Source organism: Hyperolius riggenbachi, chromosome 11 (genome assembly GCF_040937935.1).
Source record: "Hyperolius riggenbachi isolate aHypRig1 chromosome 11, aHypRig1.pri, whole genome shotgun sequence".
Lineage (NCBI taxonomy): Eukaryota > Metazoa > Chordata > Amphibia > Anura > Hyperoliidae > Hyperolius > Hyperolius riggenbachi.
Window position 1 is genome coordinate 194,267,857 of NC_090656.1, and position 22,099 is coordinate 194,289,955.

The following is a 22,099-nucleotide window of genomic DNA, read 5'->3' on the forward strand; positions in this document are numbered from 1 at the left end:
CATTCTGAAGTTTATCATGGAGCGGTGGGGGCACAGCGACCATAGTACTGTCAGGGGATCTCTGCATAATGTATGTTTTTTACTGAGAGTTTTAAAGTCAGTACAAATAATACCTGGTCTCCCAGAATGCTCTGGTGGGAGGAAATTCCCCATAATAATCAGCCTAGGCTAAGCATTACTGGGAGGGCGGGGCTATATACCAATATTCAGCATCTATATGGCTATAGGAAGTGTCTCTGATGCTGGATCCTGGAAAATTACTGTAAAAGTGGGTATCCTGAATTGACTGCTTTCTACTATATGTAACTACAGCCTCTTAAATGTCCAAAATGATTCAAGTGCATCTGAACACTAATGGGGTATGCAAGTATGCTGAACCCCATCTCTCTCCCAATACATTCTAAATGTCCCTTATTTGGATGGACTTGGGCTAATGGTGGCCACAGACATTACAACTGTTTATCTTTTATTTGATTTGACAATTTTGATTTTTTTTTTTCCACTTGAATGAAAATTTAGACATTTCTAACCAATCTACCACACACACATGCTCAATTTTGACACAATCATGACAAAAATAATCAAATAAAAGATATAAATTGGATTAATATATAAATTATCATTTATATTTGTGTATGGTTTGCTCTGTGCCATCAGTTATATGTATAAAGGCACACAACACAAACAACCTTAGAAAATGTACTTTACGTCTAAATCTAAATTCCTTGTCTCTTCATTCTTGAATGTAAACTTAACATTTATTAGGTTGAATAACTTTCACACACTCACACACACACACTCGCACACACTCGCACACACTCGCACACACTCGCACACACACTCACACACACTCGCACACACACTCACACACACACTCACACACACACTCACACACTCACACACACACTCACACACACACACACTCACACACACACACACTCACACTCACACACACTCGCACACACACTCACACACACTCACACACACACACACACACACACACACACACTCACACACTCACACACACACTCACACACACACTCACACACACTCACACACACACACACACACACACTCACACACACTCACACACACACACACACACACACACACTCACACACACACACACACACACACACACACACACACACACTCACACTCACACACAATTTCTGACAAAATTGATCTGATTTTTTTCCAACCTTTCCAATCGATTTTAATTGAGAAAAAATGACAATTTTGATTAAATTTATCGATCAAAGGAAAAAATTATTTTTATTTTCTCACATAATTGATCATTTTGATTGAATTGGGGTAAAATTGAACAAAAAATTGTAACGTGGCCACCAAAAGTTGTAGTAAAATATCGTTAATGTATACTGATTTTTAAAACAATAATTTACACGATTTACACTTTAAAAATGAAGAATATCGGTAGATATTAATTATAGTTTTATCAATGAAAAGGCGCCCGTTTTTCCTCGCGTCCCTATTTCATGAGCACCTTACAGCATGGAGGGAAACGCTGTGGATTGCGCAGCAATGGAAAGGGCCCTTAGCTCTGAAGTCACACACCTCTCCCTCAGCACTTTGTCATCAGTGATTGACAAAGGTTCAGAATGAAGCTGTCTTTCTGCCCATTGGATGGCCAGTTAAACCTTTTGTTTACCTTCCAAAGTCCACTGCTTAGGATTGTTTGGTAACATTTTCTACTAATGACTGCCTTGTTGTATATGCATAGCTCCTAACCGTCTATTTATCAGCGGGACCCTCCCTCTGTTCCTCTTCATCTGCCCCGCTTTCAGGAGGGTGCACAGATCTACGTAAGTATATATCTTCTTTCTACTAAAAGATGTTTGACTCTAAACTTTATTCCCATCCTTTATAGTAACAAATCTGAAAATAAGCTAAATGTCAAAGGACCACATGAGAAAAATGTTTTGCTTACAAATTTTTTTGCAGTCAGCATGACTGGGGTGAGGTGGGTGTGTGTTAAAGGTGCCCCATTATCTTAAAGCTTAGAGGTATGTATTCCTTTTCCCTGAAAATAAGACCTACCTCAAATTTATTTATTTTTTAGGATTTTTCTCCAAAAATAACCTTTTATATACAGTTCGTAAAAAGTCAATGTATATAGTGTCCAAACGGCTATGGTACACATGTAGCCAGCAGCCACGTGGGGCATATGTCGGTGAGCAAGAGAGAGGAAACTGAGCCAGCAGCAGACACTGACAGGTAAGGTATACATACACTGGGGCACATTTTACACTAGGGAGGGACAGCGCCGGGGGTGCCATTGTGTTAGTAGCTCGTCCCGATATCGCACACAGTTACTGCCACACGCCCAATCAAACAAGTCAGCCCGACATCTTGCAGCATGTCCAATCAATACATGCAACCAATTACGTCCTGAAATTGGTGCCATCGTTGATTGGGCATGCCCTTGGCAGCACCGATTTTCAAGGTCGATCGTTATGGCCACCTTAAGTAATTAGGAGCATCATTTAGGAAACAAAACTAATAAACCACATAGAATTTTATTCAAAATGAGATTCATTGGCAGGACCAACATGCACAGATATTTGCACTCAAAAGGTAGAGTAGAGGTATCGGGCACATGCCTACAGTGCCTTTATGGTAAATCTGGCCAGCTTGCAGTGGTTTCAGGGTTGAGGCTGATTGGCTTGTGTACATTCTTCTTCTCTCCCATCCTAGTGCCGCCGCCTATTGGTAGCGAGAGTGGCTCTCAGCCATGGAATTCATGATCACAGGAAATGTTCTGTTTCAGTGCAGAGCCATTTACAGTAGACTAACATTGGGTGAAGCATTGTGTGCACACTATGGAACACTATAGCTGCAATTCACTAAGCATTACTGCATTCAGTAAAACTATTTTTTTCACTGACCATTTCAGGAAATGTCAATTCACTTAAAGAGAAACTCCAACCTAGAATTGAACTTTATCCCAATCAGTAGCTGATACCTCCTTTTACATGAGAAATATAATGATTTTCACAAACAGACCATCAGGGGGCACTGTATGACTGATTTTGTGCTGAAACCCCTCCCACAAGAAGCTCTGAGTACCGCGGTACTCTGGGCAAACTGCCACAATGTAACAATGTTCACAGAGAGGAAATAGCTGTTCACAGCTGTCTGTAACGGCCAGAACAGCTAGGAGCAGCTACATAACCTGCCCACAGTAAAAATGTCACCATGTAATGTCAGAATGTAAATCAGGAGAGGAAAGATTTTACAATGAGCAAACACTGACTAAATCATTTATACATAATTATGGTAAAAAATGAAGCACTTTTTTTACTACATTATTTTCACTGGAGTTCCTCTTTAAGACCCTGTTCAGTGCCCAGTAGTATTGCAAAAGAATTCTGCATGTCAAATCACTGCCCATACAATTCTATGGGCCTGTGCACAGTACTACGTTGTAACTGATTGTGTTATTCTTAAAGGTAGCCACACCATAACATTTTTTTTAAAATATCTGTTCAATTCAAGAATTGCAATCAATTTTTCTGACTGACTAATGCTGGGAATACATCATTTATAATTCCTAATAGATGGGTTCGATAGATAATTTCTGACACATCCGATATTCCTTCCAATCGTTTTTTGGCTCAATTTCTCATAGAAGTGAATAGTGTTGGGCGAACATCTAGATGTTCGGGTTCGGGCCGAACAGGCCGAACATGGCCGCGATGTTCGGGTGTTCGACCCGAACTCTGAACATAATGGAAGTCAATGGGGACCCGAACTTTTGTGCTTTGTAAAGCCTCCTTACATGCTACATACCCCAAATTTACAGGGTATGTGCACCTTGGGAGTGGGTACAAGAGGAAAAAAAATTTAGCAAAAAGAGCTTATAGTTTTTGAGAAAATCGATTTTAAAGTTTCAAAGGGAAAACTGTCTTTTAAATGCGGGAAATGTCTGTTTTCTTTGCACAGGTAACATGCTTTTTGTCGGCATGCAGTCATAAATGTAATACATATAAGAGGTTCCAGGAAAAGGGACCGGTAACGCTAACCCAGCAGCAGCACACGTGATGGAACAGGAGGAGGGTGGCGCAGGAGGAGAAGGCCACGCTTTGAGACACAACAACCCAGGCCTTTCATGAGGACAAGAAGCGTGCGGATAGCAATTTGCATTTTGTCGCCATGCAGTCATAAATGTAATACAGATGAGAGGTTCAATAAACGGGGACCGGAAACGCTAACCCATCACAGATGTTCATTGTTCATGTTACTTGGTTGGGGTCCGGGAGTGTTGCGTAGTCGTTTCCAATCCAGGATTGATTCATTTTAATTTGAGTCAGACGGTCTGCATTTTCTGTGGAGAGGCGGATACGCCGCCGATCTGTGACGATGCCTCCGGCAGCACTGAAACAGCGTTCCGACATAACGCTGGCTGCCGGGCAAGCCAGCACCTCTATTGCGTACATTGCCAGTTTGTGCCAGGTGTCTAGCTTCGATACCCAATAGTTGAAGGGTGCAGATGGATTGTTCAACACAGCTACGCCATCTGACATGTAGTCCTTGACCATCTTCTCCAGGCGATCGGTGTTGGAGGTGGATCTGCACGCTTGCTGTTCTGTGTGCTGCTGCATGGGTGTCAGAAAATTTTCCCACTCCAAGGACACTGCCGATACCATTCCCTTTTGGGCACTAGCTGCGGCTTGTGTTGTTTGCTGCCCTCCTGGTCGTCCTGGGTTTGCGGAAGTCAGTCTGTCGGCGTACAACTGGCTAGAGGAGGGGGAGGATGTCAATCTCCTCTCTAAAGTCTCCACAAGGGCCTGCTGGTATTCTTCCATTTTGACCTGTCTGGCTCTTTCTTCAAGCAGTTTTGGAACATTGTGTTTGTACCGTGGATCCAGAAGGGTATAAACCCAGTAATTGGTGTTGTCCAGAATGCGCACAATGCGTGGGTCGCGTTCAATGCAGTCCTAGGCCGAAGAGGTCATAGCCTAGGGTCACAAAACCTGTTTATTTGGGCAATTTCAATGGTGGCGAGTCTGACGTACATAAATCGCAGCAATGGCCGTTAGCAACGTCTGAATCTCACGAAATGTCTCATGCAGGTAGAAGACATATTGTTAGACTTGGGCTCCAAAGATGGGTTCCCTACATCTCTGCAAACCAGAGTTACAGGGCTCCAAATTTGGTAAAATCCCCCATAGGCTTTCATTGGGCCTCCTATTTACAGTTCCAAAATCTCACATCTTTTCAAAGGGCAATTACTCAGCAGTACCAAATTTTCTAGCATTGTAGGGACCCTTAGGGGGAACATGACTGGTGAGTTTCAGGCCCCTAGGCCGAAGAGGTCATAGCCTAGGGTCACAAAAACCTGTTTATTTGGGCTATTTCAATGGTAGTGATGGTGGCGTACATAAATCTCAGCAATGGCCGTTAGCAAAATCTGAATCTCACGAAATGTCTCATGCAGGTAGAAGACATATTGTTAGACTTGGATTCCAAAGATGGGGTCCCTACATCTCTGCAAACCAGAGTTACAGGGGTCCAAAATTGGTAAAATCCCCCATAGGATTTCATTGCCTCCTTATTTCACTTTCCAAAATCTCACATCTTTTCAAAGGGCAATGGCTCAGCAGTACCAAATTTTCTAGCATTGTAGGGACCCTTAGGGGGAACATGACTGGTGAGTTTCGGGCCCCTAGGCCGAAGAGGTCATAGCCTAGGGTCACAAAAACCTGTTTATTTGGGCTATTTCAATGGTAGTGATGGTGGCGTACATAAATCTCAGCAATGGCCGTTAGCAAAATCTGAATCTCACGAAATGTCTCATGCAGGTAGAAGACATATTGTTAGACTTGGATTCCAAAGATGGGGTCCCTACATCTCTGCAAACCAGAGTTACAGGGGTCCAAAATTGGTAAAATCCCCCATAGGATTTCATTGCCTCCTTATTTCACTTTCCAAAATCTCACATCTTTTCAAAGGGCAATGGCTCAGCAGTACCAAATTTTCTAGCATTGTAGGGACCCTTAGGGGGAACATGACTGGTGAGTTTCGGGCCCCTAGGCCGAAGAGGTCATAGCCTGACTGGTGAGTTTTGCCACTGCTGAGCCATTGCCCTTTGAAATGGTGTGAGATTTTGGAACGGTAAATAGGAGGCCCAATGAAATCCTATGGGGGATTTTACCAATTTTGGACCCCTGTAACTCTGGTTTGCAGAGATGTAGGGACCCCATCTTTGGAATCCAAGTCTAACAATATGTCTTCTACCTGCATGAGACATTTCGTGAGATTCAGATTTTGCTAACGGCCATTGCTGAGATTTATGTACGCCACCATCACTACCATTGAAATAGCCCAAATAAACAGGTTTTTTTGACCCTAGGCTATGACCTCTTTGGCCTAGGGGCCCGAAACTCACCAGTCATGTTCCCCCTAAGGGTCCCTACAATGCTAGAAAATTTGGTACTGCTGAGCCATTGCCCTTTGAAAAGATGTGAGATTTTGGAACTGTAAATAGGAGGCCCAATGAAAGCCTATGGGGGATTTTACCAAATTTGGAGCCCTGTAACTCTGGTTTGCAGAGATGTAGGGAACCCATCTTTGGAGCCCAAGTCTAACAATATGTCTTCTACCTGCATGAGACATTTCGTGAGATTCAGACGTTGCTAACGGCCATTGCTGCGATTTATGTACGTCAGACTCGCCACCATTGAAATTGCCCAAATAAACAGGTTTTGTGACCCTAGGCTATGACCTCTTCGGCCTAGGACTGCATTGAACGCGACCCACGCATTGTGCGCATTCTGGACAACACCAATTACTGGGTTTATACCCTTCTGGATCCACGGTACAAACACAATGTTCCAAAACTGCTTGAAGAAAGAGCCAGACAGGTCAAAATGGAAGAATACCAGCAGGCCCTTGTGGAGACTTTAGAGAGGAGATTGACATCCTCCCCCTCCTCTAGCCAGTTGTACGCCGACAGACTGACTTCTGCAAACCCAGGACGACCAGGAGGGCAGCAAACAACACAAGCCGCAGCTAGTGCCCAAAAGGGAATGGTATCGGCAGTGTCCTTGGAGTGGGAAAATTTTCTGACACCCATGCAGCAGCACACAGAACAGCAAGCATGCAGATCCACCTCCAACACCGATCGCCTGGAGAAGATGGTCAAGGACTACATGTCAGATGGCGTAGCTGTGTTGAACAATCCATCTGCACCCTTCAACTATTGGGTATCGAAGCTAGACACCTGGCACAAACTGACAATGTACGCAATAGAGGTGCTGGCTTGCCCGGCAGCCAGCGTTATGTCGGAACGCTGTTTCAGTGCTGCCGGAGGCATCGTCACAGATCGGCGGCGTATCCGCCTCTCCACAGAAAATGCAGACCGTCTGACTCAAATTAAAATGAATCAATCCTGGATTGGAAACGACTACGCAACACTCCCGGACCCCAACCAAGTAACATGAACAATGAACATCTGTGATGGGTTAGCGTTTCCGGTCCCTGTTTATTGAACCTCTCATCTGTATTACATTTATGACTGCATGGCGACAAAATGCAAATTGCTATCCGCGCTTCTTGTCCTCATGCAAGGCCTGGGTTGTTGTCTCAAAGCGTGGCCTTCTCCTCCTGCGCCACCCTCCTCCTGTTCCATCACGTGTGCTGCTGCTGGGTTAGCGTTACCGGTCCCTTTTCCTGGAACCTCTTATATGTATTACATTTATGACTGCATGCCGACAAAAAGCATGTTACCTGTGCAAAGAAAACAGACATTTCCCGCATTTAAAAGACAGTTTTCCCTTTGAAACTTTAAAATCGATTTTCTTAAAAACTATAAGCTCTTTTTGCTAATTTTTTTTTTCCTTTTGTACCCACTCCCAAGGTGCACATACCCTGTAAATTTGGGGTATGTAGCATATAAGGAGGCTTTACAAAGCACGAAAGTTCGGGTCCCCATTGACTTCCATTATGTTCGGAGTTCGGCCATGTTCGGCCCGAACCCGAACATCTAGATGTTCGCCCAACACTACACGTGACCCGTTCGGCCAATCACAGCGCTAGCCGAACGTTCGGGTAACGTTCGGCCATGCGCTCTTAGTTCGGCCATATGGCCGAACAGTTTGGCCGAACACCATCAGGTGTTCGGCCGAACCCGAACATCGGCCGAACCCGAACATCACCCGAACAGGGTGATGTTCTGCAGAACCCGAACAGTGGCGAACACTGTTCGCCCAACACTAGAAGTGAATGGAAAAAGAGCAGAAGATGAGAGAATTGAGTGGAAAATCGAGCGGAAAAACGTATATTGTGTGTGTGCCCAGCATGACATTTCAAAAATATGTACCACACCCGTTACATTTTTCCCCAATTATAATAAAAAAGGATTTGAAACTCTGAAAAAAATTGCTAGGGTGTGAATATTAATAAATTGACAATCTAACACACACCATACAATCTTTAGAAAAATTGAAGAACATTTTCCAGCATTCCGGATCGATAAACTGGAAATTCGATGGATTTTTCTGTTTAAATGGGGAAAAAAAGTTTTTGATTTTTCTCACGAGATCCGATCATATTTTTCGAATTGCTGTAAAATCGGATCGTTTTATTGTATTGTGTGGCTACCTTAAGGCTCATACCCACTACACTATTTTTCCGACCTGCGATTTTATTTACTTTTTGCGACAATCGTTTCCACGATATCGCAACGTGGATATAGGTGTACGATTACACAATGAGACCATCAGAGGATCGTACCTTCAAGATCTCTGACCACTCCCACGCAAAGTACTGCGATGGCTTTAACTCTCGTTCACGCCCATCGTGTGCCAACACCAGGAAGATGTATCGGGGAGGGGGGCTCGCCATCGCGGGATGTCCCTGGTATCAGCCTTCCTCTGTCCTCAGACGAGTAGTCAGCTTAACTCTCTGCATGCAGGCTTTGTATTAAAGTCTATGTCCAGTTTCCATTGCAGTTCACAGTCAAAACACGTGTTGTGCAACTAGGGCTAGATTAATCACAAGGCACTGTAGGCGCATTGCTTACGAGCACCTGATGGAAAGGCGGCTCACTTCCCTCCCTGAGTAGCTCTTTTCCTATGCAGAGACCTGATGAGTGTGTAAATTAGAGGTTACTCACCCGGCTCTCTGCATTCAACTGACCAGATCTCCCTTCCAGGCATGAGCTTAAATTCGGATTCGGGTGATCCGGATAGTTACTATCCGGATTTCACCCAGTAATGCTGTGCGGGCTGCGCGCGGGGGGGGGGGGTCAAGCTTACCCTTCTGACGTCTTCTTTGTCCGTCCCTCGGCACCTCCCACGATGCGTTCCACTCGGCGCTCACGTGACTACAAACACTTCCTCCTTCAACCCGGCGGCGGAAGTGATACGGCTAGATAGCCACACTTGCATCACTTTAGTAGTGGAAACCGGCCCTAAATGTCAATTCACAAAGAAAGGCTCATGTGGTAAAACTGAGATGTTCGCTATTTACAGTATCTCCAGCCTGTCAGTAACAATCAATCAGTCATTCTGTAAGGTAATATAGAAGAGAGGAAACAGATTAGAGAAAAAAGGTGACAACTAAACTATTCAGGAAAATAAGAAAGTTGATGATAAAAATCAATTTCCTAGTATTATCAGGTAGTAATTTAAAAATGGTTAATAAGATGCTAATGATTGAACTGATGCAAATTTTGTTATACAGTTCCCCTGTTGAAGTGAACTTTGTTCGCAAAATGTATAGCTATGCAGTGGCGTACCTAGGGCATTTGACACCCAGTGCTGGTTATTGTAAGACACCCCCCCCCCCCACCACCACCCCTCCCATCGCCCCCCCCCCCCCAAAAAAAAAGCGAGAGTGGCATACTAAGCGCCACGGTGGGGAGAGTGGCATACTAAGCGTGCCATGGTTGGTAATTCGAGGTATAGGTGCTCCCTTTATAGTAAAGTGGGCAGCATTTCACCATAAAATAATCATAAAATGGGCAGCATTTCACCATAAAATAATCGTAAAGAGCGCAGCATTTCACCAGAAATCGTGAAGTAGGCAGCATTTCACCAGAAAATAATTGCTATGTGGGCAGCATTTCACCAGAAAATAATTGCTATGTGGGCAGCATTTCACCAGAAAATAATTGCTATGTGGGCAGCATTTCACCAGAAAATAATTGCTATGTGGTCAGCATTCACAAAAAAATAATTGCTATGTGGGCAGCATTCACAAGAAAATAATTGCTATGTGGCAGCATTCACCAGAAAATAATCATTATGTGGGCAACAGTCACCAGAAAATAAACCTGTAAAAAAAAATCACTCACCTGGCCGGGCCTCTGATGCGCAGCTCCCCGACTATCCTTCAGCGACTATCCTCCTGCAGCTAGTGTAAATCTCCCACGCTGACAGGCAAAGAGCAGGGCTACGGAAGATGGCGCCCGAAGCCCTGTACTGGAGACACAAATAGTCTCCAGTGCAGGACTTCGGCAGCCATCTTCCCGTAGCCCTGCTCTGCCTCCGGGAGGCAGTCCCTAGCAGTGGGGTGTGGGGAGTTCAACACCTGGGGGTCCCAGGCGGGAAACGAGGAAGAGAGGCAGAAGGAGGGGACCCAGGTGAGTGAGGGGAGGAATCTGCCCCCCTCCCCGCCGCTGTCCTCTGCCCCTCCTTCTAGCGCAGTCACACCGCTCTCCCATCACTGCAGGTTTCACTCTGCAGTCTCTATGACGGCAGAGCTCTATGCCCTGGTCAGGAGCCACTTTCATTGGCTTCAGACCCTGTCAATCAACGTAGGCCAATGGGTCTGGCTTACAGTGATGACAGTCAGAAGCCAATGAAAACTGCTCCTGATCGGCTCACAGGGCTCATCAGAAGCCAATGAAAACTGCTCCTGACCGGCTCACAGAGCTCTGCTGTCATAGAGACGGCAGTGCGAGTGTATTGAGGCAGGGAGAGAACAGCGGGAGCATCGTGACTGCGCGGCAACGATTGTTGAATTCTACATCCGGTCAGATCCACGCTACCTCATGCAGTACGTAGATTTCAACTGCATCATTCTGGAAACGGTTAAATATATTTAAATGGTACATGGCTGTTTATACAGTGCTGGTACTGAGCGTGCTGCCCCACCCCAAAGTCATGTGATCACATGAGTAAAAGAGTTGGTGTTACAGGTCTGATCTCTGCACTCCATACTACAAGGAAAAAATAATGTGCTGCTGGAAAAAGAATCTGTGTGTATCGGAGGTGGCTCAGTGGGATGCAAATAATTTTGGCTTGCATTGTGCTAGTCAAATGCACTTCCTGTCTTTTTTTTATTTGGTACAATGCTGAGCTGCATGCAATTCGCATTACATTTGCACACAAGCCAAAATTATCTGCCTCTTGTAAACCACCTTAAAATTCAAGATACTAAATGAAGAAAAGTTATTTCCAAATAAAGATTATCTAAATCCTATATCCCATGGAAGAAGCTAAGGATAATCCCAGATGTCAGAATCGGTGTTAGTTGCAAATTTTCACCAATGTCCTTTTCGAATCAAAAATGCTTTTTTTTTTTTTTTTTTTTTTTCGAGAAAATATAAACAAATGCATTGTTTTTTCAGCATCCATCTGAAAATGGCGCCTGTGAATAATGGCTCACAGTGTTGCCGCTAATCCGCTTTCCGCTTATCGCTATTTAGCATTAAAGCCTTATTGTTATGTAGCGTTAAAGCCTTATCGTTATTTAGCGTTAACACACAGAACCCTCTCTGTACCTATCCCTAACCCCTAAACTCCCCCGGTGGTGCCTAACCCTAACCACCCCCCTGGTGGTGCCTAACCTTAAAGTGGACCCAAATTAAAAATACAAGATTTAAGAAATACAATCTATTTTCTAAATTATAATAATAAATAGCAGCCTTTTTTCAGCTGCATGATGACAAATATAAAATATTTTACATTTATTGGAGGAACCCCTCCCTTTCTTTCAAATTGCCGGGACAAAATCCGGCAAACTGGAGGAGTAGATGGTCTCTGGCAATGGAGGAATTGCTAATGGCTGCCCCCAGTATAACCCTAGTTATGAAAAGAGAAGGGTGAAAAGCATGCACTGAAATGATCATAGGTTTGAAGGAGTGTTTATCTTTGTATGTGTCAGAGTGGTGCAACTAAATATTTTTTTATTGAAAAAAATGTTTGGTTTGGGTTCCTAACCCTAAGACCCCCCCCCCCCCCCTGGTGGTGTATATTGTACTGTAACTATACCTAACCCTACTCTCACACAGAACCCTCCCTGTACCTAACCCTAACCACCCCCTTGGTGGTGCCTAACCCTAACCTTGACAGTGTTACATTAAATCCATTCACCGTTTTGCAGTTAAATAACGTCTGCAGTTTGGCTTATGTAGGGCGCTATTGATAAATAACGTTAGTGTGTGCCAGTATTGATAAATAACGTTAGTGTGTGCCGTTCATTTTTCCCTGTGCGCCATTATTATGCAGTACTAACTATAAGTAGCGATAAGCGTATCTTTTTAATGCAGCGCCATTTTTATGCATAGGCGCTGTGCGCCATTATTCACTGATCCCGTTTTTTCATAATATGGTCAAAGAAGCTAATGTTTCTACCCGATGCAAAAAACACCAAAAATGATTTTACTGCAAAAATTAATGAAAAGCACAAACTGTGATTTTGTTAATTTTCGTGCTAAAAATACACATGTATTACAAAATTATTTTTGATGCCATTTTCTACAAAAATCAAATTTTAACATTATTTTTGCAAAATAATGCACATTTTCGCTAATCACTGGTCAGAATATTATTCATAATACTCCTCACGATGTGGGGAACTGTATATAGACTCTTGGGACTTTTTAAAGTGTACCAGAGCTGATTTAGGCTGCTTACACACCAAGACGTTACAGGCGCACGTTAGTGCGCCTGTAACGCTCCCCCAACGCACAGCAATGTAACACAAGTGGGCTGTTCACACAGCCCACGTTGCGTTACATGTAACGCTGCACGTTCTGCGCAAAGTGCAGCATGCTACGGCGTTGGAGCGGCTATAGCCGCGTTAGACTGTTTGCACATGCGCAGTGGGGGGGGCGGAGAGGAGGCGGGGAGAGCCAGCTACAGTAGCCGCGCACATGGCTACTTAATATTCACTGCACTGGCGGGCGCTGATTGGCCGGCGGGACCACGTGATGCGGAGTGTCTCGCTCCGCATCACGTGGTCCCGCTGGCCAATCAGCGCCACTCTGGGAGACATTATAGGAATCGAGCCGCCTAACGCGGCTCACTCTAACGTCGGCTCTTGCAGCACCATACATTGTGTTAGGTGCACGTTATGCGACCTTAACGTGGCACCTAATGCAACGTCTTGGTGTGCAAGAAGCCTTAAACTAAAAGTTTCATACATACCTGGGCTTCCTCCAGCCCCATGCGCACAGATTGCTACCACCCCGCTGTCCTCCATCTTCTGTATTGCCGGTACCGGGTCCCATAACTTCGGCCAGTCTGCGAAGAGAAGTGCGCCCTCTACATATGCTGCTGCGCTGCTCTACAGCAGCCGCTGGAGAGATTATGTAGAGGGCGCACTTCTCTTGCGCAGACAGGCCTCGACTGGCTGAAGTTACAGGACTCTGTACCAGCGATACAGAAGGCTAAGGACGGTGGGCGTGGGAGCGATCCGTGTGCATGGGGCTAAAGGAAGCCCCAGGTATGTATAAAACTTTGTTTAAATTGTCTCTGGTTTCCTGAGAACCATTTTTTTTTAATACAGATTATATAAAATTATATTGTGACCATTGTCAAGATTTCAGAGGACCTCTTTAATTTATGGGTGCAAAATAAGACGCAATAGTTATATTCACACCTCCATCCTTCCCCAGTAGGAATGAGTACCCCTGTCCTTTTGTCTATACAGTAACTTTTTCATATAGGAACTATGAATTTAATATGAAATGATTATTCAATTAATAATGAACTACCAATCAAATAGCCTCCTTCTTACAAATGACTCAAATTATGTTTCATACTGTACATACAAAGTTGCCTCTATACAATAGATACAGTACTGTTTTTTGCTTACACAATCTTGTAACAAAATATGTAATAACTGTTGTACAATCAAAAACATAGTATATAAATCATGTCCAAACCTAGAGTTGTCCAAAAGGAAATCCTTTATGTACATTTCACTATGCAGAACACACGACAAATTACAAAGAAATTGAACTGTGGTGGCCATACACTTAGGCTTTGTTCACAACTAAAATCGCAATCGTTGATGCCATTGCGATTTTGTGAGGTTTTTTTTTCAGCACCTCGCGGCACTTATCTGCGTGCTACATTTTGTAAAAGTGCTCTTCTAAGCGCTTTTGCAGAGTGATTTGTGAACTCTTTGACCTGGAAAAGAATAAATACAATGTATTTAAGCGCTAGGAAAATCGCTATACAAATAGACCTAGGGAAAGGTATAGGGAAAGCGCTTTGCGATTTCCCTATACCTTCCATTGAGGCAAATCGCCCCAAAAATCGTACAGGCAGCGCTTGTTCGTAATCGAACCGCTCAGATGAGAACATTCTCCTAGGGAATCCTTGCACAAGCGCCCCACGTGCTATAATGCCGACAGCCACATGGGGGTGCCAATATGGAAGTACAGTGGATACTCTGTGGACAGCGTGATAGGTAAAGTATTAGAATGTACGGACATATGGGGGGGGGGGGGGGGGGGGTTAGGACATGGCCAGCAGGGGTAGCAAGGCACCATCACAAGGCTCATAACTGAAAGATTTCTTGCTGAAATCGATTGGGAATCAGCCTGCAGTGTATGGGCAACCAACAGATCTCTCTCAGACTGAATCTGATCAGAGAGAGATCTGTCTCTTGGTCGAATCTGCCCAACATTGCTAGATGTACGGGCACCTTAATAGATCCCTCTCTGATCAGATTTGATCTGACAGGAAATTTTATCTGATGGCCGATCCTGTTAGCCATCTTGTATAGCCACTCTTACAAACCAACCCCAGAACAGAACCGGTTTGTAAGTAGGTAAATAGTAATATGCTGCAGTAAAATAAAAATGGGTATGGGGAAATTGCAAAAAATTGTGAAAAAATAAGGTTCTGGGGTGGTTGCACTAGCAGTAATATGTTGGTTAAATAACTGCTGGTTAATTGATATGCAGTTATGAATAGGGTTTGCCTGTTGCAAGGTTTTGGCTCAGCCCGCACCAATTCAATTCAGCCCTCACCTCACCATTGGTCTCCACACAAAAAATGGAACAGGAAGAGGTCCTTGACAATGCCTTTCTGCAGTGTAAATGACTACTCTATCCCTCTGTCATTGTTGGGGAGGAACTGGTGATCCTATTAGCATATTGATGAGATACTGGTGATTGAATGAAGTGTGTGTGTGAATGGAAGCTGCCAGGGTGGCATTTTGTCCATAAAGTGATTTAGCTCTGCAGGTAGTCAGTGGAGAGGTCAGGAAGGCTGAGGAAAAGGGGTGGAGACTTTGAGGAGGACAGGTCTATTCAAATGCTCCCCAGGGAACGCCTTTAAAAACCCTACAACCTTGTCTCACAGGAGAAAACTCTTGGATTCTGCACTGAAGGGGTGATCACTACCACCTGTGGATTAGAGGCCATCCATCAAATTCAACCATGCTCAACAGAGTCAAGATGGAACTGAAAGATCCCATGGACTGGAATCCTATGTACCCTGAGAATGAGGTAAGCCTTACTAACGCATAGACTTTTATAAAATCTTTGTTCCCATTGAGTAGATCCTAAATCTTTCTTTAAAGTCCCCTCTGTAAATGCATGACTAAAAGTACTTACAGACATTACATTTGAAACTATTGTGGTCCTTTTTGTTTTCTGTTTGATGTCTGTATAGGTTTGTGGCCAACTTGATGCATGCCACAAGCAACCGCCTGGTTCAGATATTTTTTTTTTTTGTTCTTTTTTCGACATCTTGTGTTTCTTGCCTGGGTCTTCTGCTCTATTCCCTCTGAAGGGCAATATGTGTAATTTGCTAGAAGTTAGAAACCATTCATGATGAACATTCAGCTCAGCCAGTGTAGACGGAAATGATTCTTGTCGCCTGAGATCAATGTTCTCCTAATCCTCACCCTGTCTGCTCTGTCATGCACTGTGCCATTTTCCCTCCACTACCCTCCATATCAACAGATCTCTGCCGTAAGCTGTTACCGGAGGGACCGAGTCCTGATACCTTCGGGCGACAGTCGTGTACATCCGTGAGATCTTGATTTTTGATGGCGATAGAGCTTTCATCCACGAGATGTCTGCTAAAATGGCGAATAGAAGTATGTTCAGATGACCAGAGTGTCATATATATGGGTAACAAGAGCTGTGAGCTATGTAGAGCCTATAAAATATCTAATTTTTAACTTTTTCTATTGCAATGTCTTCTATAATGGACAAGCCAAAGCCTCCGACCACTCCTGTTATTGAGGGATGGTCTCTGCTTTCTCCATGTCACTCCAAAGTGCATAGTGTCGTTGCCCTTCCCCCCCCCCCCCCCTGCGTAGCAACAGAATGAGTCACTCTACAGGCTAGCAACATGTCTGTACAGCCTTCTGCATGAAATCTATAAAAATCTATGAAACTGTTGCAGATAGTAGTGTCTCCCCGGGGCCCATGAGCCAGCTGATGGCCTTCCAGGTCTTCTCCAAAGCTAATAGTGCTTCCCGGGGTCCCCTGCAGAGTACTCGCGAGTGGCAGTGAAGCAAACTCTCCTAACCAGCTGGGGTGCTCCCTCCAGTCCGTGTCCTTACTTCTACATAACTGTGTGCAACTTGTTTTTCGTGACACTGCGGCATGTATGTACTCGCAGGCGCTATGGAGAATGAAGGACACAGACTGGAGTAAGCATGCCAGACAATTGAGTTTGAACCGCTGCTGCGAGTACACTGCAGATACCCTGGAAGAGCGCGATTAGCTGGGGAAAGATGTGGGAGGCCCGTGATGGGCTATGGGACACTGGCTGGGCAATTGCCCTCACCCCACCTTCCTTAGATCTTCACGCAAAACAAATTTCATCAACTTTCTGTCAATTTTGATTGGCCCAGTTCTAAACCTAATAAAAATTTAGTTAAAGGTGTGTACACAAATGCAATTACGGTTGACTGCAGGGATTGAGAATCTCCAGGGTAGTAGTTTGGTACAGAGTGCTATAGCATTATCCTGCAGGCTAAGGACTGTCTTGGCTGAGTAATCAAAATTGAACATGTACCTAGCCCAGCACTGGCCATATACTATTCAATCTGTGATCAATTGTTGAAGGCTGACCTGCACCCCACCCCCCTCCCCCAAAGTGGTCCAGTCTTGCTAATCTGATCAAGTTGATTGAAACTGCAGCTTTGTGTTTATAATTTATAAATACGTTTTGCTACTAATTCATTCCAAAAGGTACTGTGTGTGGCTACCTTTTGAGTGAAAGGTCAATTGGTCAGAATATACAAATGTATTTATTTTTTTACATAAGATGGCTTTTTAATAGATGAATAAAATAAATTGTCCACCATACCATTGGGCATTTTACCCAGTTTTTTTGGCAATCAAAATAATGTATTTAAAATAAAAAAGATAATTTGTTTCATTATTTTGATTGCTAAAAATCCATTTTGTAGAAAATATGATGAAATGAAATTAAACAGAAAAATCTGTATGAAATCAAAGCAAAATTCATTTTTATGAAATTGTTTTTTTATATTTTGATAATTTTCTGCAAAAATTTAAAAAAATTCCAGTACAACATCGATAATTGGCAAAAAATCATTCTACTCTTTCTTTTTTAAATAAATTGTATATTCTGTACATAAAAAAGATGGATTTTTACAGCATTTTAGAATACGATTTTTCCAACCATAACATTAGGCGTTTTATCAAATTTTCTTCAAATCATTACTTTTTATTTCATTAGCTAAAAAATATGAGTATCTAAGCAATCATACAGAAAAAGCAAATTATATTTTACATAATTTGCCAAAAATCAATTTTGGTGAAAATTTGAAAAAAAAATGCTTATTGGCATAGTGGAAGATGTTATCTGTTGTCTGCCCATACACCGCAATGCTAATTCCTGATAGATTATGATGCCGCCTGGCTGCTGTGCCCCCAAATGTAGATGTGCCCGCCCCATGCCCATGCATTGTGATCTTACCTACTTCAGTTGCCGCGACTCCAGCTGTTACCGGTATTGTCCGCTGCTTCCCCTAAGCACTGCCACATGCAGCCACCACACGATGGTGTGTATATCACGTGGCGTTTGTGAATCAAACACGCGCACCTCGCAGGGCTCAGGGAAGCAGTGGAGAAGACTGGGATTCACTAGAGGTGAGATTTCCAATGCACGGGGACCTAGAGGGGCACATTTTATATGTGGGCAAGGGGAGACAGCGGCCTGGGGTCCATCATTTGTCGGCCATCACAATATCGCACACTGTTACCACTGGGGCACCCAAACGACCGCGTCGGACTAAGATTTTCCAGCGTGCTCAGTTGATACATTCATCGATCAGGCATGCTTGTTGTGGCACCGAATTTTCATCCAATTTAGAAAAAATTTCTAATGGGATGGTCAATCGGGCCGCAAAATCGATAGATGGAATGGCAAGCTTAAAGGGGAACTGAAGAGAGAGGTATATGGAGGCTGTCATGTTTATTTCCTTTTAGACAATACCAGTTGCCTGGCAGCCCTGCTGATCCTCTGCCTCTAATACTATTAGCCATAGCCCCTGAACAAGCATGCAGCAGATCAGGTGTTTCAGTGCTTCAGACTTATAAGTCTGATCTGACAAGACTAGCTGCATGCTTGTTTCTGGTTTTAATCAGATACTACTGCAGAGAAATAGACCAGCAGGGCCGCCAGTTAACTGGTATTGATTAAAAGGAAATAAACATGACAGCCTCCATATACCTCTCTCTTCAGTTCCCCTTTAAGATTTCAGTCTAAAGTATGGACCATTACAGTGAAGGACCATATGACAGCTGAAAGGCAGCAAGGCTAAATCAAATGGGGGGGGGGGGGGGGGGATGGAATACACATGTTCTGTCTGGCTTGTGAAGGTGGAAGATGGTATTTAGCAGCCAATTAAGTCCCTTTTGTTATTCAGCATTACATGTCTGAAAAAGTACAAGTTCATTCTGAATGCCTGGAGAAGAGAAGGAAATGATGCCTGGTGGAGTGTATAGTCCTTCTATGCATATCATTACGAACAGGAAAGGTAGACAACACTGTACAGTAATGCAAACTATCTGCATGCAGAGCAGCTGTCCACACTGAATAGAAGACCTGCACATATTGCAGTAGGGCTTAGAGGTGTTTAATGTAGCTAGCTGAAATTTTGATGGAAAACATGGTTAGTTGGGTGTTCACCTATAAAATTTGATGCATTTATGCGATGGCATATTAACAAAAAAAATGTGCAACTGTTTTTGTTTTACTAATTGGCATATCTAGGCAAAAATTATAATATTGAGCGAAAGTTCATTTATTTAAAGGTGAAAACTAATATATGAAATGGACTCATTACATTCAAAGCGAGATATTTCAAGGGTTTGTTATAATTTTGATGATTATTGCTTACAGCTTATAGGAACCTCAAAACCAAAATCTCAGATCAGTAGAATATATCGTGAAAATGTACAATACTCTATCTAGGCTCAGTGTCTAATTCTAATCCGCTAATTAACTCAAAACACCTGCAAATAATTCCTATTTCATATAGTAGTTTCAACTTTTAAGTTGAATTACTGAAATAAATGAACTTGAGCACAATAGTCTAATTTTTGGAGTTTTACATGTTTGACTTGTTTTCCTGCAACTAGTTTATTCTGGATAAAGTACTTATCGCTTTAATGTATTTTCTTTTTTCCACCTTAGGTGTATGCTGGTATGCATAACCTGAATGGCCTTCAAAACCCCCCTTTCTTGACGACTGACGTTTCTCCTGTCACCCCCACAATGTCCTATATGAGCAGCCCTATGGCAGGACCTCCCAACAATATTCCAAGCAATTTGGGATCTCTCGGCACTCTTACTCAACATATGGGGGGCCCGGTGGCATCTCCAGCGACTTCCTCTGCTTACCCTTTGGGCTACTGCCAAGGAGAGCCTGAGTTTCAGAGGGACCCTCGAGCATACCGTAGAAATTACTCCCATGCAAAACCTCCTTATTCCTACATATCTCTCATTACAATGGCCATCCAGCAGGCTCCGAACAAGATGATGACTTTGAATGAGATCTATCAGTGGATTGTTGACCTCTTTCCATACTACAGGCAAAATCAGCAAAGGTGGCAGAACTCTATCCGTCACTCCTTGTCATTCAATGACTGTTTTATTAAAGTTCCACGCTCCCCAGAGAAACCAGGCAAAGGCTCTTACTGGACTCTTCATCCAGATTCCGGAAACATGTTTGAAAATGGATGCTATCTGAGACGACAAAAGAGATTCAAGTGTGAAAAGACCAAATCTGGGGAATCTGATAAAAGATCCAGCAAAGCTGGAGAGGGGAGCTCAGGTGGTCTGAGGGAACAGACAACAGATTATGAAGAGAGTTCTTCACTTTCTCCTAAAAATTTAGCCAATACTAGTGACAGGGACTCCTCAGTGACAAGCATGCCGCAGCAAAATGCGGTCTCACCCGAAGGTGCCACCGCTAATTCTGACCAAGCAAGCTCTTCTTCATCTCAACTCTTATACCCAATGAGCCTTGCTAATGAAAGTTATCTTGGCATGGTAGAGGATGCTCAAATAAAGCAAGAGCCATTTCCAGGGAGACATCCATTCTCGATCACTCAGTTGATGTCTTCTGAACAGGTCCAGTCCTACTCCAACAAAACAGATGTGTGTCCAATGGATCAGCTTGTCCACTACCAGAACTATGCTCCTGACTATCATCATAACGTAGCCCCTAAAAATGGAATGGACTTGCCTTCCCCTCCTAACGAGCCAAGCTACTATACAAATATGTATTCAAGGCCTCTCCTAAGTTCTTTGTAGAAGACTATTTTAATTTTTTTTTAAAGATTTTATATATTTAAGATGCTTAATTTAATCCACTTCTGCACAAGAGCTTTCTGCAGTAATCCGCAGTTTGCTGTGATTAGTGAAAACCTCACTTTGAAGACACCATTAAAACATTTTATACCAGGGTTCAAAAGATCAATTAGCGGGTTAGACCTTGCCACCAAATTATTTTATGGATAATACCGATAAAGCCTTTGTCTGTCTGGCTGCATGGCTTAGGTGTATATTTTAACTTACGAAAATGTGACGCAATCCCCTATCAAGTAAACATCAGGTATAGCCAGATTATGAGCGACAATCGGTGGCGTACCTAGGGGGAAGCGGTGAGGGCAGTCTGCCCCGGGGTCACCATGGTAGAGAGTGACACACTGAGCAGCACTCCCCCTCCCCCCTCCCTTTGGTGACATGTAATGCAGAGTATTGCATGTGCAGATGGTATGCCACTGGTATCTCACCTGCACGCTGGTGTCAAGCGATATCCAACTTCCTGTCACCACTCAGCTCATCCGCTAATGTCTGCTTCTCCTCCTGCACTCATGTAATCACGTGAAGCAGGAAGAGGTGCCAGCACTAGGGAGGGAGCTGAGTGGTGAAAGGATGACGCACATTGGTGGACTCCAGTTTGCAGGTGAGATAACAGAAGCATGGCTTTTACCAGTGCAATACTCTGCATTACATGTCAGCTGGGGGAGCACAGGCACAAAGGAGACGGAAAGCTGCACAGGACTTCAGTGCCTCCCCCAGCATTGCCTCAGCTGGGAGGAGGTAACAGAACAGGGGCCACACTAACACCACCAGGTGAGGGAGGAAAAAACACTAGGCCACCAGGGAATGTTTCATTTGTGTGTGTGTGTGTGTGTGGGGGGGGGGGGGGTAATGAGACCACTAGCACCAGGGAAGAATTATTGGGTGAAGTGAGAGGGGTGAGACCACTAGCACCAGGGAAGCTTTATTTTATCTTTATTGATGGGGGGGGGGGTGGTAACCACTGGCACCAGGGAATCTGGGGTAACATTTGCTGCACTTCATATATGTGGGGTAATAGATGTGCATTTCATCTG

General features: G+C 43.7%; 1 protein-coding gene across 2 annotated transcripts; it reads left to right on the forward strand.

Moving 5' to 3' along the window:
- The first annotated feature begins 1,773 nt into the window (after positions 1-1,773).
- Positions 1,774-21,878, forward strand: LOC137537585 (forkhead box protein A4-B-like). Of its 2 annotated transcripts, none has more exons than XM_068259458.1 (3): positions 1,774-1,823; positions 15,567-15,712; positions 19,890-21,878. In XM_068259458.1, exons 2-3 carry the CDS (start codon positions 15,644-15,646, stop codon positions 21,009-21,011), a joined length of 1,191 nt encoding a protein of 396 aa, XP_068115559.1. In that variant the 5' UTR covers positions 1,774-1,823; positions 15,567-15,643; the 3' UTR covers positions 21,012-21,878. The 2 variants fall into 2 exon arrangements, with proteins under 2 accessions (XP_068115559.1, XP_068115560.1); XM_068259459.1 differs by lacking the exon at positions 1,774-1,823 and adding an exon at positions 10,943-11,022.
- The last annotated feature ends 221 nt before the right edge of the window (positions 21,879-22,099 follow it).